Source organism: Lactuca virosa, chromosome 3 (assembly GCF_052849685.1).
Source record: "Lactuca virosa cultivar CGN04683 chromosome 3, Lactuca_virosa_CGN04683_v6, whole genome shotgun sequence".
NCBI classification, from domain to species: domain Eukaryota; kingdom Viridiplantae; phylum Streptophyta; class Magnoliopsida; order Asterales; family Asteraceae; genus Lactuca; species Lactuca virosa.
In genome coordinates, this window is record NC_136428.1 from 378,898,298 (window position 1) to 378,913,661 (window position 15,364).

Consider the following 15,364-nt stretch of genomic DNA (forward strand, 5'->3'; position numbering starts at 1 on the left):
TTGTACAAGTTTATAAAAAGTTTGTGCAAAAGGTCTCGAAAACGGTTTAGAAATATTGTAAAAATATAAATTTGAAAAAAAAAAAATAATCGTTTCAAAAGGATTTGAAAAAAAAAATGGACCAAATTTGTAACATAAATTTAATCTTAGGGCAAAAAATAAAAATATATAAATATATAATTGACCTCATAACTTATAATAACAAATGAAAACACATAAACCCTAAATTTAGTACCTTTTTATATAATAAATTAAATTTGTTCACAATTTGAAGATTATATAAATAGTTTGTTTCATAAAACAAGTAATGTTACATAAATCATTTACTTTACATCATACCAAAACACAAACTATGAATATACATATACACCCTCTTTACCCGTTGAATCCGGCAACAAGTGAAGTCGACGAGCGACGCAAATGACGCTCAATGAGCAACAAAACTTTAGCAGCTTTCCGATGAAGATGACCGTCTTCATGAATACTACCTCCGGTCAACCGGACAAGAGGTATTCTCGCGCCCGCACCATACCAATCAACCATTTCCGTCAACATAAACAGTTTCTCCAACACCTCCAAAGCCTCCACCTTCAACGACTCCGACCCCCAATTTAAAACCTCCAAAATCGGAACCACCGCCCCACAATCATGCAAAACATGAGCACCTCTCCGAGGCGACTCCTTCTGTACCAAAGTCGAAAGCGTCTGAATTGCTTCATACGTTGTGGCATGGACCTCAGAATGCAACAGCTTCACCAGCTCCGGTAACGCCCCCGCCTCCAAAACACAAAACGTACCCTTCACGCTGCAGATCCCGCCATGGGCGGCGCACATGGCGGCACCGGTGCGGCCGAAACACGAGCACCACCGGTTTGACTTTGAGGTCACGGTGAGTTCGGAGCTTCGCATCGAGAGATCACCGATTAGAGCAGCGGCGCGTGCTTTTGCTGTCACCGAACCTTTTTTAAGAAAATCCACAAGTAAACCGTAGGTCCCGAGCTCGACGACTATTTTCTGAGACTCGATATTCGTCGGATCTGTAAACCGGAAAAGCGCACTCAAAGCGTTCTCTTTCGCCTCTGTGCTTCCCGATTCCAGTATGTCTATAATCGCTTTAAGTCCTTCCAACTCAATTAGTTTTTTTGTCAATTCAACTTCCGATTTCGGAACGTTCGCTAGCAAACCAACCGCAGCCTTTTGTACGTCGCTTTTCCCGGAGTTTTCAAGAAGACCGATGAAAGCCTCGAGTCTTCTCGGCTTTAAAAGGAACTCCGCCACTCCCTGCGGTTCATGATTCGAGAATAAAAACAAGAGGTTGATGGCGGCTTCGCGTGTTTCGCTATCGGAGTGATCCAGAAGCGTTAGAACAAGAGAAACACCGCTAGCGGTGACCACGGCGGTTTTCACCAGTCCGACGTCCGATTCACATATTTTAAAAAGAACACGCAACACCGGCCTCAATACAGTGTAAGGTAATCTCGAATTTTGTAAAAAAGCTAATAAATTCTCGACTAATGACTCTAAATTAAGCTTGACGCCATTAATGTCCACAAGAAACTTGATTCCATCGCCATTAGAGGTGAGTTTTTCGAGGATTTGAGAGCATTTGGAGAGGATGAGAAATGGTAAAGGTAAAGAGCGCATTAGGTTGAGCACTAGAGGGACTCCATCAGAAGCTGTGAAAAGGGTTTTGTTGTCTGAATTTGTTAAAAGCTTTACAAGCATTGATAACGATACTTCTTTTGATTCCAGATCAGCAGATGCCATTTCGAGCAAAGGTGGAATTAAACCTAGCGAACATAGGAGCTTTGTGTTATGTTCTTCAAGCTCCAAATCAACAATCCCTCTTAGCATTGCCATTTTTGTTTCTTTTGGACCTTCGATGACAATCAAATAAATGAATTAGTGAAAAAAAAGGGGAAAAGGAACACAAAGATGAAATTTTTTTCTATATGTAGTATAAAGAAAATGACAAGAAAAGTATTCTAACCTTGAACGATCCTACCAACAAGAGGTCTATACCATTCCTTTTTTGCAGCCAAAATAGCATTTTTGTCATCAATATCTACAAGTTTTTGCAAGATGTCTTCTGCTTTTTCTGTTAACGCCACGTCTGAACCCTTTAAGATGATAACAAGAAAGGAAACTGGATTACATTGTTGAGAAAGTTCCCTTGCATGATCCATATTTTGGCTGGACTCCTCAAGAACTAACTCAAGTATCAACTCTAATGAAGCTTTAGATAGACTTGAGTCACATCCTAAGCATGGAACAATGTTACAAAATCCCCTATTTGTAACCAATAGATCCTATAAAATTAAACAAACAAAAATCAAATAAGATATAACGTGTTGTATGGGTAAAGTGGTTGATGTATACATATAGTTTTATTTTAGACCGAATAAAGAGTCCGAATGAAACTAATGACTATTTTATCTTTACTTTCCTAAAAACAAATTTCATAATATTTATTAATTTTAACATTACTCATCAAATTTAACATAAAAATGGGTTGCGATGAAAAAAGACGAAGGACAAATTGGTAAAGGGTTAATGTCTTAGTACATTAAATCAAGATTTTTTGGGTTAATGCATTAAGTCATTTTGTTTCCAATTTCCTCAAGTATGTCACTTTTTCTCAGATATATATATTTTTTAAATAGGATTTACCCAAATAAGATGTAATAGAAAAAAGAAGGGTAAGAATGACCTTGTTTCTTGAATGTCCCTCAACAGCATCCTTTAATGTAACCAACACATCCGTTTTCACTTGTGAATTACGTAAGTTTGGGAGGATGTCAATAAGCAATTTGGTGACACCACCAATTGAAATCCAATCTTTATTTATTACATTCTCTTTCATAAGCTCTTGAATCTGAAAAAGTGCATCTTTCACGGATTCATCATTTTTCAACATCAATTTAAACTTACAAGATCTAATCCTCATACAATAATTAAGCTCTTTCCACTCTTCAATCGATTGTCTCAACTGAATATTCGATCTAAAAGATAAATCTTCAAGATCTTCACCCGTAACCGGATCCGTTTTTTCACCCGACCCAAACCATTCTTCAATCGCCACTCTGGAATAAGCAGTTCCATTCGAAAGACTAACAGGATCAACCATTACACTTTTAGTAATCCCACAAATGAAAGCTTTAAAAGGTGGAATGGATTCTGATTTTGAATCATGACGTTCGATTACTCTTAACCTTTGCATATACTGATCTTTCACATGTTCATAATCTCTAGCAGCATCTGCACGCGACAACAATTCGATAATTTGTTCCAAGAAATAAACTTCTGCTCTTTCTTTTCGGTTTTCCGCTTCTTCTTTCTCTCTTTTAAAGCTATCGAGCTCTTTTCTTATCTCAGAAGGCTCAATCACAACTCCTACAGCCATTGCTATATCTTCAATTATATCATTAGCAAAACCCTGATCAAGTTTTTGATTCATGAGCCCTTCGTTTAATTTATCAAGAATTTGAAGATGAGATTGACACGTTGCAAATTCGGCTCTTTGCATCTCGTTTTGTAATCTACTTATTTCATCAGATATTCCAGATAGGACTTCGGTGTTTGCAAGACATAGAGTGTTTAAAGACTTACCAATATCTCTTGTCACATCTTGTACTTCCTTTACAATGTGTCTGCATTTGATTAGCAGGTAGAAACGACCTCGATTCTTGTATTTTTCCACAAGTGTGTTGGCTTTTTTCACATCTGTTTCAAGGTTTTCAAGAGCTTTTCTTGCAAGTGGTGATTCGTTTAGTTTTTGTAGCTCGAGTTCCTTTAGAACACGGAGGATATCAAAGAGGTGAGATGAGAGGATTTTGAAACTTTCTTTTTCAATGACTATATCATTGGCAGCATGAGCAGTTTTGATGACCTGATTCATGGCAACAGCCAAGATTGTACCGATTGGTAGAATATCTGCCATTCCTGCTGAATATTGTGAAGAAACAGTTAAAAAAATGAAGTTTTTTTGTTGATATTGTAAAAATTAATCTTTTTCTGGACATAAATTTAATTCCATGACCAAAACCAGCCAAAAATATCTCAAAACGAAGGAATTCTGTAGTGGCATCTGATTAACTAGCAAAGACAAGGAGAATATGATCAAAATGAAGAGAAAAGGCTTGGAAAACTAATAGTTCCAAATAAGTAAGCAAATCATCAAACAGTTGGTGGGCATGAAACTGTGGTTGGTAGTAACAGAGAAAACTTTCTACATTCTTCCAATTTTGTCACTTCCTTGGAAAAAACTACAAACAAGAAATCAATAAGAGCAAATCATAGACATGGATTTCTGAAGAATTACCTGTAAAAACAGCTGAAATGATGCGTGTATTGTGAAATCCAAAAGGACATCCACATTAAATATGACGATGGGAACGGAAGAAAGTCCACCGAGTTTACTTCCAAGTCAATTGGCGTGATTGAAATTCTCATGGTCGTTGATGTTGTCAAAATTACGAGTCGCGTTCCTATGAAATTTCTCATGAAATTTAATACATCTTTCCCACCTAAACGCCTTTTCATCCAGGGAACCATAAGATGGGTTCATAGTCATACACATGAAATAAAAAGAGCCGGTCAAACCAATTATTTTATTTTTTTATAAAAATTAATTCAATTGAAATTCGGTCTTAAAATTATTTCTCATAATACAATAATTATTTCATAATACACATCTTTACAACATTTTTTTTTTAAATTAACTGATCATATAAATTTTGTTAATATTATCACTATTTACATAAAACTAATTCGACAATTAGATTATTATATTGTTCGTATATTCAGATTATCAGATTAATTTTCAGATAAATAAAATTTAGTTTGATTTCGGATTGGTTTAATTTATAAAATAAAAATCAAATAATAAACTACCATCTATTTATTTTTATATATTATTTTTAATATATAATTTTATTATCTATTAGTTCACTAAAATTGTTTTAAATAGATTAAAAAGTTTCACCCGATATAGTAAACCTATAAGTATATATTTATTCTTAAAAGTATTTATATGTATAACATTAAATTAAAATATATTTTGCTTAGGTGATGTTTATGAATATTAATTCATTACCCGATAATTTAATTTTTTATAAATTAAGTTATATATTTTAAAATATACTGATTCTTGAAATTTTTTTTGTAAAAAGCAATTCAACTAAATTGTAATTAGGATGGTTCAGATCAAATTTGAATTGTTTAAATCCACGTTTTGAAAACCAAAATCAATTTGAACTTTGTTTGGATAGAGCGATTATCGGACAAAATCGCTCCATCCAAACAATCATCCCTTGTTTTTGTAATTTAAGGGACGTGAAATTTGTTTTTGCTTTTGCCTCAGACCCTAATTATGCTTGGACCGGCTTATCTACAATCTAAATCAAGAGAAGAAAAAAACCAAACACTTTAAGTGTATTTGGTTGGGGTGCTTTGATACCAAAGCAGTTATCTCTTTTTATAAGCTTTGAGCCCTTCCGCACTTTCATTTTTTTAACTGATGTGGGATGGGGAAACCTTCTTTCATATGGAAAACTCAACAATCTTTACCTTGGATAAATGAAAAAAAAAACTTAAACAAAAGAGGAACACTTTCTTCAACCAATAGTCATAATTCTACACTCATAGAATTATCATACTCTACCATGAAATATTATTGCTATTTAGAATAGACCATTCTAAATTTCACATTCGCACATGTTGAAAAACTTGTTGAAAGTTTACGGCGCAACTTCCTCGTTTGACATACATGGAAGTTCATAAGCCATCAACATCGACTCTCACCACACATCTTGCATTTATGTCAATCAAATGCTTATGTATAAATCTATGAACCCGCTAACAAAAACACATCCCTTTCTACGGTAACGAGCATACTATGAGGATTTCATAACTCAAAAGAAGCCATCATCGTCAATAGCAATAGAGACATTGTTAGCTATGTTTCAATTTCTCTAGAGATGCCTAGACTGTCCATAATTCCAACATACTAGATTCTTCTATGAGTTTTTCTTCTTCTCATTCCTACACATCAAAATCGTTCATTCTAACGAAGAATGGTTTGTTTCTCTCTAGTCCTTTATCCCATACAAAAGTTTTCCATAAATTCTATATCTATTTCTCATACATCATAACGAGCTTCATATGCTCACTGGATTATGACAAAGACAATATAAGCGTCAATGATTTTTCCTTATCTTCAACGTTCACACTGATAGCTTCTAGTTTCGACATGATATTATTACGAACACTTATATCACATCTCATATCGCATCTTGTTTGTTTTTTAGGTGGAACACAAAATTACAATGTTTATCTTATTGACATTGAACTTAGTAGAGTCTGGGTACAAAACATGTCAAACTTTTATACTTACAGTCTTATAGTTTTATACACGTGAAACATTGTATGTGTTATATTCTTATACTTACAGTCTTACAGTCTTATACATTGTATGTGTTATATTCTTATGTCATGTCTTATGCTAAGTAACAAAGAAGGATCTTCTCAAAATCATTCCATCCATCATAGGAATGACAAATTTTGACTCATTTACTTATATGTTACGACTTAAATAAGGGAAATAAAATTCTTAAGCTTAATAGAAAACAAGTTGAAAGACACCCAAAATCTATTCAAATAATTAAAACCGTTTTATCCCCAAAAAATAATGGTTACTGTCGTGAGAATGTCGTTTTTGTAATCATAACAGATTAAACAAGTAGCCTATTTTTGCAACTACAAGGTCGTACGAAGCGTCGCGAGAAGAGGGTGCGGGAGGCGTTCCCGCACATTGGAACACCGCATCTTCCCCTACGGGAAAGGAGGTGTGGGAAGGGAGTGGGGGATAGAGACCCCATATTCTCTATTCTATTTTGATTGGTTATGCTTTTCTTTTTTATTTCTTTTTTCTGTTTTTTAATATTTATTAAATTATATACCTACTAAAAAATTATAAAAAATATATCAAAATTAATGGTTTATAATTCCCTACAAAATAAGTATAATATTTGTATGAAATATAATTTTTTTAAAAAATAAAAAAATAGTGAAAGATCATTCACATACACACCCTGGTCCTGGTTTTGGTGAGGGGATGAAAAGTAAGGGAAATGCTGATGTGGTAGGCAAAATGCGATCGATTCTTCTGGCACACACCCTGAGTCTAACTCATACAAGAGATGAAAAGCTAGATTTGTTCAACCTATAATTCCATATTATAAGGATAATCACAAAAATGACCACGTAAAGAGATATAACCCATATTTTCATCTTTTGTGGAAATGACAACCTATTTCCGTTTTGGCTGGTTCAGATTTCAATAATATATAATATGATTTTTTTTGTTATCGTTTGCATAATAAACACTTTCAAAAACTCTTTACCCCTAAAATTCAAAATGTCCAGTATCATCAATTTTTTTAATAAAATGACACATTTGATGCTCATGTATCGTATCTACTTCTGCAATATTTAGTTTAACTTTTTGTTTGATTTTATTAAAAAAATCAATATATATTTTTGAAATTTCATATTTGTTCATCGGTTTCAGAAATGTATTTTGAAATTTTGGAATAGGTTTTTCTACGTCGGAAGTCCAAAATCCAAAATCTTTTTTTTTGTCGGAAAATTTAACTTTTTTATAAAATAAAGTCGGTCCAAAATAAAATGTTGGTCATTTTGGTAAAAACCAAAAGAAAATATGTTATCTCCTGATACTCCCAAATTTTGGATGGACATTTTTGTTATTTTTAATTGTCCAATTTGTTGATTACAACTGCAATAAAATAATTACAATAATTTTATTGGAAGCACTTTTATTACACTTTGATAAGCACATAACATGAACTAAAAAGCATGTTCGCGACAGAATACAGTAGACTGTAATAAGTTACATCTCCATGTAGTGATCGATCACTGTGTGCTTCGCTTGCGAGCTATCTCCCGAGCCATTTCTCTTAATTCCTCTGGTGATTGTGGCCTTGGTCCCTCTGGAGGGTACACAACATATTGTCGCTTCAAAAGAAATACAAGTGAAACATTTCAAAAATTAACCAAAATGTCATAATCAAAACCATCTACATTTGGTTTCAAGGATTTTTATACTTTTTTTTAAGTGTGAAAAATGAAAATCAGTGGTTGTCATTTTTTTTTCTTTTAAGGATATGTGAAGTAAAGGGTTAATGACATAGTTGGGTAACCAACTATCCAAAGTGTTTTAAAAATAACCATTGTACTAAAAAAAATCTAAGGTAACCAATTTTTTTTAGTACATGGTATTTTAAAACACTTTAAAAAGTTCGTTACCTAATTATTCGTTAACCCTAGATTTTTGGAAGTACAATGTTGTAAGAAAAACAAATAGAAGTATGATGCTATAATAATTAAATCAATGGAAGTACGTCACTATTTTCTTTCATTTAACACTTAAGAGAAACAAGAAACTTCTATGCCTATAAATCAAAGTATGATGCTCTGATAAGTAAACTTCTTGTAATTAAAACCAAAAGAGAAACAAGAAAACACATGCTTTTAACAAGAAACAAAAAACAAGAAATTTCTTGCATTTTAAATAAATAATTTCAGGTATATTCCTATGTTTCCTATTGAGAGTAACTAATGTTTTGAACTTTAAACTATTCATGGGTATTCATTATTATTGTCATAAAACACAAAAAAAAAAAAAACATATAACTTTCACATCTACTCATTCTGTTCTTATTTTCTCTTTTTCATCAATGTGTCGAACACAAACAAAGATGCTTTATGTCACTGTGGGGTATGCATTCACAAGCTCTCTTGAATTTATTTTTTCATGTCTTTTTGGCCAACTTTTTTAATTTTACTTTAACATCTTACTATTAAGTTACATGTATTAAAGGTTTGGTGGATGAGCTACATTCTGAAAGGAAATTTGATAACAAGCATATGCTATTTACACATATATATGATATCATCACATTACAATATAACAAATATCAGGTTTACAAGATTTCATTATTTATGTTAACTTATGTAATGGATTTTATGATTATTTGCTTTATAACATGGGTTCAATTTAATGTACATTATCTATGTTAAATCTTACTCAACTTAACCCAAAACCACTGGAAGTTGGTATAAAGCTAGACAGGAGATATTTAGACTGAAACTGATATTCCGTTTGACATTTACCTCAATTACCATTTTCTTTGAGCATTAGGCAATTTCTAGGAATGGCAAACTGATAAGCCCCTACATTTCTGGCCCAATCCTTACTAGTTTAAGTAGGAGGGTAATACAGTCAATACAATGAACTGTTCTAGGATGTGAAGGGGAGAAATGATGCCAAGGGTATTTCTGTCTTTTATCTATTTATTTTCCTATTCGAGTGTCTGTAGCCCAATTTTGAGTGAAGACATTTGTAATGGGGGACAATACTTTTGTTTGCCGTGTTACTTTCTAGTCTCTAGCATACTATTTCAAATTATAATCTTACTACCTACCATCCAACATTCGTATCTTTGTTGTTTGCACAATTCGATTAAAAAACATACATAAAAGAAGATGAGTAAAAAGGTAATAAGTAGTAAACAAATTTTTTTTTATCTAGGGTGTAGGTATAGTTTTTACTTTTTAAGGAATATTTGAATTCAAGTAAATTCTTCCATTCTTAAAGTATGGAGAATTTAAACAGGTTGTTTTCGTGAAGTATTTTTTTCCAAAGCAATTTTAAAGGTAAGTATTATTTGTGGCTTTTGTTTGAATTCAAGATATATGTTGGGTTCATGATGTACTTAATATTATAAAAAGTCCTTTATGAGCTTGATATTGTATAATAATAACACTTTGATTGGTTTTTAATGAGGTGAAATATTTTGAAGATTTACATAACTATAAGGTTTTCGTGTAAGATAGTAAAGTAAAATATAGAGATTTAACTAGGAATTTATAATGAAAACTTGATATAAATGCAATGTAATGTTAAATGAATTTAAAACATAATTTAATTGGATTATTAAAACGATAATTACAGACTGACGAAGCTTAGCTGTAATTAGTTTAATTAAATCAAAGCTTTATGTCAAGCCTTTATACATATCAAAAAGTGCTCATTTGATGTTTGTAGATAAAATTACATCATTCGTATTTTGTTTATCCATTCTCCATAAATAATGTTGAATCTGGCCAAAATATTTCCAATAATCAAGATTTTACATTTTAGACTTGCAATATAATATTAATTAATAATTCAATGTCATTATCTATATATTAAAAACTTATGCTAATATCTATAAAAAGAATTAATATGAAAATGTTTTCGGGTCCGGTCCGGTCCGGATTAAATCCCATATTCCGGGTACGGTCCGATCCAAACCCGAAACCCGATTATTGGTAAAAACAAAACCCGAAAACCGACCCTCTAATATGAATATCCAGTTTGATCCCGTTCATCCCTGCTCCGAAGGGTTGTCTCCCACAACAAGACGAGCAAGAGGCCGCTCTGATACCATTGATATGAACCTAAGTGTAGAACTCACTCCCAAAAGCCAGCTTGAAGGACGAAGGGACGCTTAGACATATAAACCCGACATCTCTTCTTGTGGGCGATGTGGGACAAGGAGTACCAATATACCCTCCCATAAGGAGGGTATCACAAGACCTAGACCAAACCATGAAGTGGGTAATTAAATTAGAGGATAAAGAAAGCCCACGTCAGTAACAACTTGAAACCCTTCGCCTATAACGATCTCTCCAATATAGATTCTCCTTTTTGCCATTGGGGTGCCTTTAGATACATAAGAGGTAGATTTTATTGATGTCAACATTACTGGAGACAATATTGTAAGTATTCTACTTACAACCATTCACGAAGTTGATAAGAAGTATGTGGACGGAATCCACTAAGTTATTTTAAAAAGAGTTTTAAAAAAGAGCAAATTTCCACCAACTGAGGCTATCAAAGAGTGCTTTAACAACTACTTGATTTCCAATATCATTGAATTTAGGAGAAAAGCGCGATACTTGGGATACATGGTCAAATGTTTGTTTGAAGGGTGTTTCTGGTAAAGGAAAAGCTAATAAAAGAGGTGATTTTGGGGGTATTTCTATCTTTTATATATTTATTTTCCTATCTAGGTGTCTGCAGCCCAATTTTGAGTGAAGACATTTGTAATGGGGGATAATACTTTTAGGAATCAGTGGCTGCAGATTTTTATCCAATTATTGTTATATTTAAGGTGGATGTCGAGTTCTTTAGAGGTAGCTAAGAATTATCTTGTAGAGAACTTTGTTCTTCTTTGAAGAGTCCATTCCTCTCAAAGGAATGGGATTATTATCTTAATATTATCATCGTTTGATTATCAGTTCAAGAATGTATCAGGGTCTACCACAAACAATAGCAACGTACTTTTGTTAATTTATTTATTATAGCATCATAGTTTAATTGATGTCATTTGTTTTTCTTTAGGGTTAAACGCAAGAAGTTTCATGTTTTTTGTTTCTAGTTCAATGCAAGAAATTCTTTGTTTCGCTTCAGGGTTTAAATGCAAGAAATTTATTTATTATAGCATTATGCTTTGATTCATAGTCATAGAAGTTTCTTGTTTCTCTTTAGGGTTAAATGAAAGAATATAGCAAAATCCTTCCATTGATTTATTTATTATAACATCATATACTTCAATTTTGTTATTACAACTGTGTACTTCGAAAAAACTAGAGTTAATGACATAATTGGGGAACCAACTATCTAAAATGCTTTAAAAATACCGTTGTACTAAAAAATGTTGTAAGAAGGTAAACAACTTTTATTTTTGTTCATAAAACACCATTTCTACATGGCTTAAAAACCAAGGAAACATGCTAATTCCGATTACAAGGGTGTTTTAAAAACAAAAATTAAGTTGGTTACCTTCTTACTACATTTTTTTAGTACAAGGGTATTTTGAAAACACTTTAGATAATCAGTCTGCAACTATTTCAAGTTAGAGCCCTAATTGACTTCTGTTTGGGTTTGTTGCATCTATCTTCTATCGATTCTAGAAAGCTGAAAGCATACAATCGCCTATAACTACACAATCAAGTGATCAACAACTACAAGTCTACAAAGAACACCTATGTTAACTCCACTATTCCAAAAATAGACAAGTCTTTGACTTCATACTTGTTAATTTCAACATTGATATGAACTTTGAACATTTTAAAATTACCAAGTAGATCAAAGATATGTAGCAAATACCACGACTGAATACTGTTTAAAGCTAAAATTGATGAAATTTTCATGAGATACTTACAGCGCCCATGAATTTGTGAAGATTCTTAGTGTTGTTGGCGAAGAAATACATAAGACCAATCGGAACTGTAACGTAAACGGCGAACTTTGCAATCTCCAATACACCTTTAGACGTCCCCAACGATGTCATTGTAAAGGGTTCAGGGAACTGAAATCAAATCCGATTTGAAGTAGTGGTTCTTTTAAGCTCAACGAAAACCCTAACTGGGCGTTCGTGTGTGTGTGGATTAGGATTTTGCAACGGGGCACCGGCTCACTCAAGGTTTACTTGTTTGGTCCGACCGGGGACCGGTCCCATTTAATGAATTAGACCTGTAATCATCGGATTCTAACACTTCGATCCGGTTTTTCTCCTTCCCTTCAGCACACAACTAAGTTCACTTGTTTGGTCCCTTAAAAAAAAGACAAATCAACCAAATTTTATTTTTCAGTGTAAATTATACGAATTGTCCATTAGATTTTGGATAATTTACACTTACCTATTATTTTAATTTTTTAATTTTATTATTTACTTATTAAAAGAAATTGATTAATAAATGTGGGTCCACCCACACTTTCATATATCTCCCAGAAATGCACCATTTTTGCCCTATTTCTTCATTGTCATCGACTCTTCTCCATCTCTAATTCCGACCTCCAGCCGTCACCAATACCGCCAACGCCACTGGTACCCACAATTATATCTTTCCTGTTAACCCCATACACACCAACCCCTTATCCATTTTATCCCTCGTCGGAGTCAATCATCACCGCTTATGCCACCAGAGTAAATTACTAACACCACTATAACTGGAAAAAAACACCCCACATAGTCATTCCAACTAGAAATCAAACAAAGAAGAAAAATCGAAAATCAAACTTAGAAATACATCTCAACCAGAAAGCAAATCCATAAATCGAACTTATAAATCAAATATGTTCAAACCCGTAAATGAATAGATATTTTGCCAGCTTTTTATAGCAGAAATCAATTCTACTTTCGACAGAGACAAGATGAGAGTAAAAGAGGGTGATAGAACTGTGAAGGTTGGGCAAGAACAGGGACTGAGATTTGTTCGTTGGATAAAGTTAAAGTGGCAATGATTTCTGTTGATCGGTGTTCCAAAAGGGTAGGGCTTGGTTCTGTCTTCTTTCCGTCCTCTTTAATCGTATATGGGGCAACAAAAGGCCAGAGTTTGGCAACAGAAGGGGTGAGGTGGGAAACAGAGTAACAGAAGTATTAGTCGGTGAACCCTAACTGCCGACTCATGGTATTGATTAGAGAGATGCTAAATGTGGTGACTAAGGATAAAGAATAATAGAGGTGATGCTTGTGTGTTCTTTAGGTAAGGCTTGCCTTCTCCGACGACTTCGTAGTTCGATATGACAACGATGTGTGTGGTGAGGTGAAGTAAGTGGTGCAACATGAGTTTCTATAATGAGAAAATGAGTGGGAAGCCATAAAGGGGTGGGGTGGGCCCATTTTCACTATCTTTATTATAGAAAAACAATAACATAAAAGCAAAAGCAAAAGCAAAAATAAAATAAAAAAAGTTTTAATTATCTTTCTACATCGATCAAGGACCAAACATGCAATAAAAACAAACCACATGGATGGTCCGAATGAATAATATTTGTTAGAGACAGAACACACAAATTACCCAAACCATAACGACAAAGTCATGTAATTTAATCTTTTATTTATTATTTATTAAATTTAAGCAATATAATAGTCATGAATTTTGCAAAAAAAAAAGAGGAGGGGGGGGGGTAGAAACTGCTAAATATGATGTGAAATTGTTAAATGAAGTTGAACCATCTCAAAATTTGCAATAAATTTTGAACTTTTTAAAACAACATAAGTATAATCAAAATCATAACATTTATTAAAGAAAAGTTTCAAAACCAACCCCCAAGATCAAAGTAATTCCAAGCAGACATTAGAGAGCTATAAAATCCAAAATCCAAAGAAAACATAATCCATAGTGCCATGAAAACTTTATCAATCCGACCCGAGTCAATGTGTACTGTCACGCCTTGCTATCATGAGTACCTGTTGATCCTGAAACAGTTATTTTTTAAGAGAAAATGGGTAAGCATAAAGCTTACTTAGTTGTGACATCCCCCGATTTTCGAACCAATTAAAACTTTTTATTTACGCTTTACATGATTGAGATACGAAAATTCTCAGTTAATTAAAACATATTGAGTTAACAAAAGTTATTTTGTTATATTAAATTCTGAGGATGTCATCGTTTATATCGAAACATGCATTACAGTGTGTGTGTGTCTATATATATATATATATATATATATATATATATATATATATATATATATATATATATATATATATATATATAGAGAGAGAGAGAGATATATATATATATATATATATATATATATATATATATATATATATATATATATATATATATGTTCATATGTGGATGGACAATTATTGTGTGGATGTACGGTTAAATGCAGACCAATCATTTTAATTACTAATATTTATTAATTAAATAAATATATAAGGGTAATTTGGTAAAATAGTTTTCAAATCATTTATTTAAATTCAAAATAAATGCTATTATTATGGTAACTGATTGAGGCTATAATATCGTATCGAGGAATTCATGATCTACAAAAAAAAATGTTTTGGTTTCTCCCTTGCTTACTCGACGGCGGCTGCCACATACTTCACACCAGTCACACCTCCGACTAAGACGTCCTCTCCTCCACATGTACTCGTCTCTCTTCTGTCCCATCTCGGCTCTTTGTTCTACAACAAACCTCCCCGCGATCAGATCTGTACTGAAGACACGAGGTTCGGAAGATGTTTTGCAACTTGAAAATGTGTTGCCTGCTGGTCTAAAGGGAGAAGGATCATTTATCAAATGGAGAAGAACGAAATATCATTAAAGGTATGAAATTTTTTTCTGTCGTCGTTATTGTGCCTAATAATGGATGTTTCTTGAGGTTTTCTAGGGTTTACACCTTTATTCCCCACACTTTCCCTAAATTTCATTATATCTAAATGTATATTTACTTAACGTAAACGAGTTTATCAAATTTAATTAAGAAAGCCTATAATAA

The 15,364-nt window shown here is 33.0% G+C and overlaps 2 protein-coding genes across 3 annotated transcripts; both read right to left on the reverse strand.

Moving 5' to 3' along the window:
* Nucleotides 1-216: 216 nt before the first annotated feature.
* Nucleotides 217-4,556, reverse strand: LOC145167673 (U-box domain-containing protein 44-like). Of its 2 annotated transcripts, none has more exons than XM_079086911.1 (4): nucleotides 4,322-4,556; nucleotides 2,711-3,942; nucleotides 1,991-2,309; nucleotides 217-1,877 (listed from the first exon to the last, which is right to left on the reverse strand). In XM_079086911.1, exons 2-4 carry the CDS (start codon nucleotides 3,938-3,940, stop codon nucleotides 376-378), a joined length of 3,051 nt encoding a protein of 1,016 aa, XP_078943037.1. In that variant the 5' UTR covers nucleotides 3,941-3,942; nucleotides 4,322-4,556; the 3' UTR covers nucleotides 217-375. The 2 variants fall into 2 exon arrangements, with proteins under 2 accessions (XP_078943037.1, XP_078943038.1); XM_079086912.1 differs by having other exon boundaries at nucleotides 2,711-3,945.
* Nucleotides 4,557-7,801: 3,245 nt separating this feature from the next.
* On the reverse strand, nucleotides 7,802-12,607 carry LOC145167675 (uncharacterized). Its single transcript, XM_079086913.1, has 2 exons — nucleotides 12,291-12,607; nucleotides 7,802-8,034 (listed from the first exon to the last, which is right to left on the reverse strand). Exons 1-2 carry the CDS (start codon nucleotides 12,417-12,419, stop codon nucleotides 7,933-7,935), a joined length of 231 nt encoding a protein of 76 aa, XP_078943039.1. The 5' UTR covers nucleotides 12,420-12,607; the 3' UTR covers nucleotides 7,802-7,932.
* Between the last annotated feature and the right edge of the window lie 2,757 nt (nucleotides 12,608-15,364).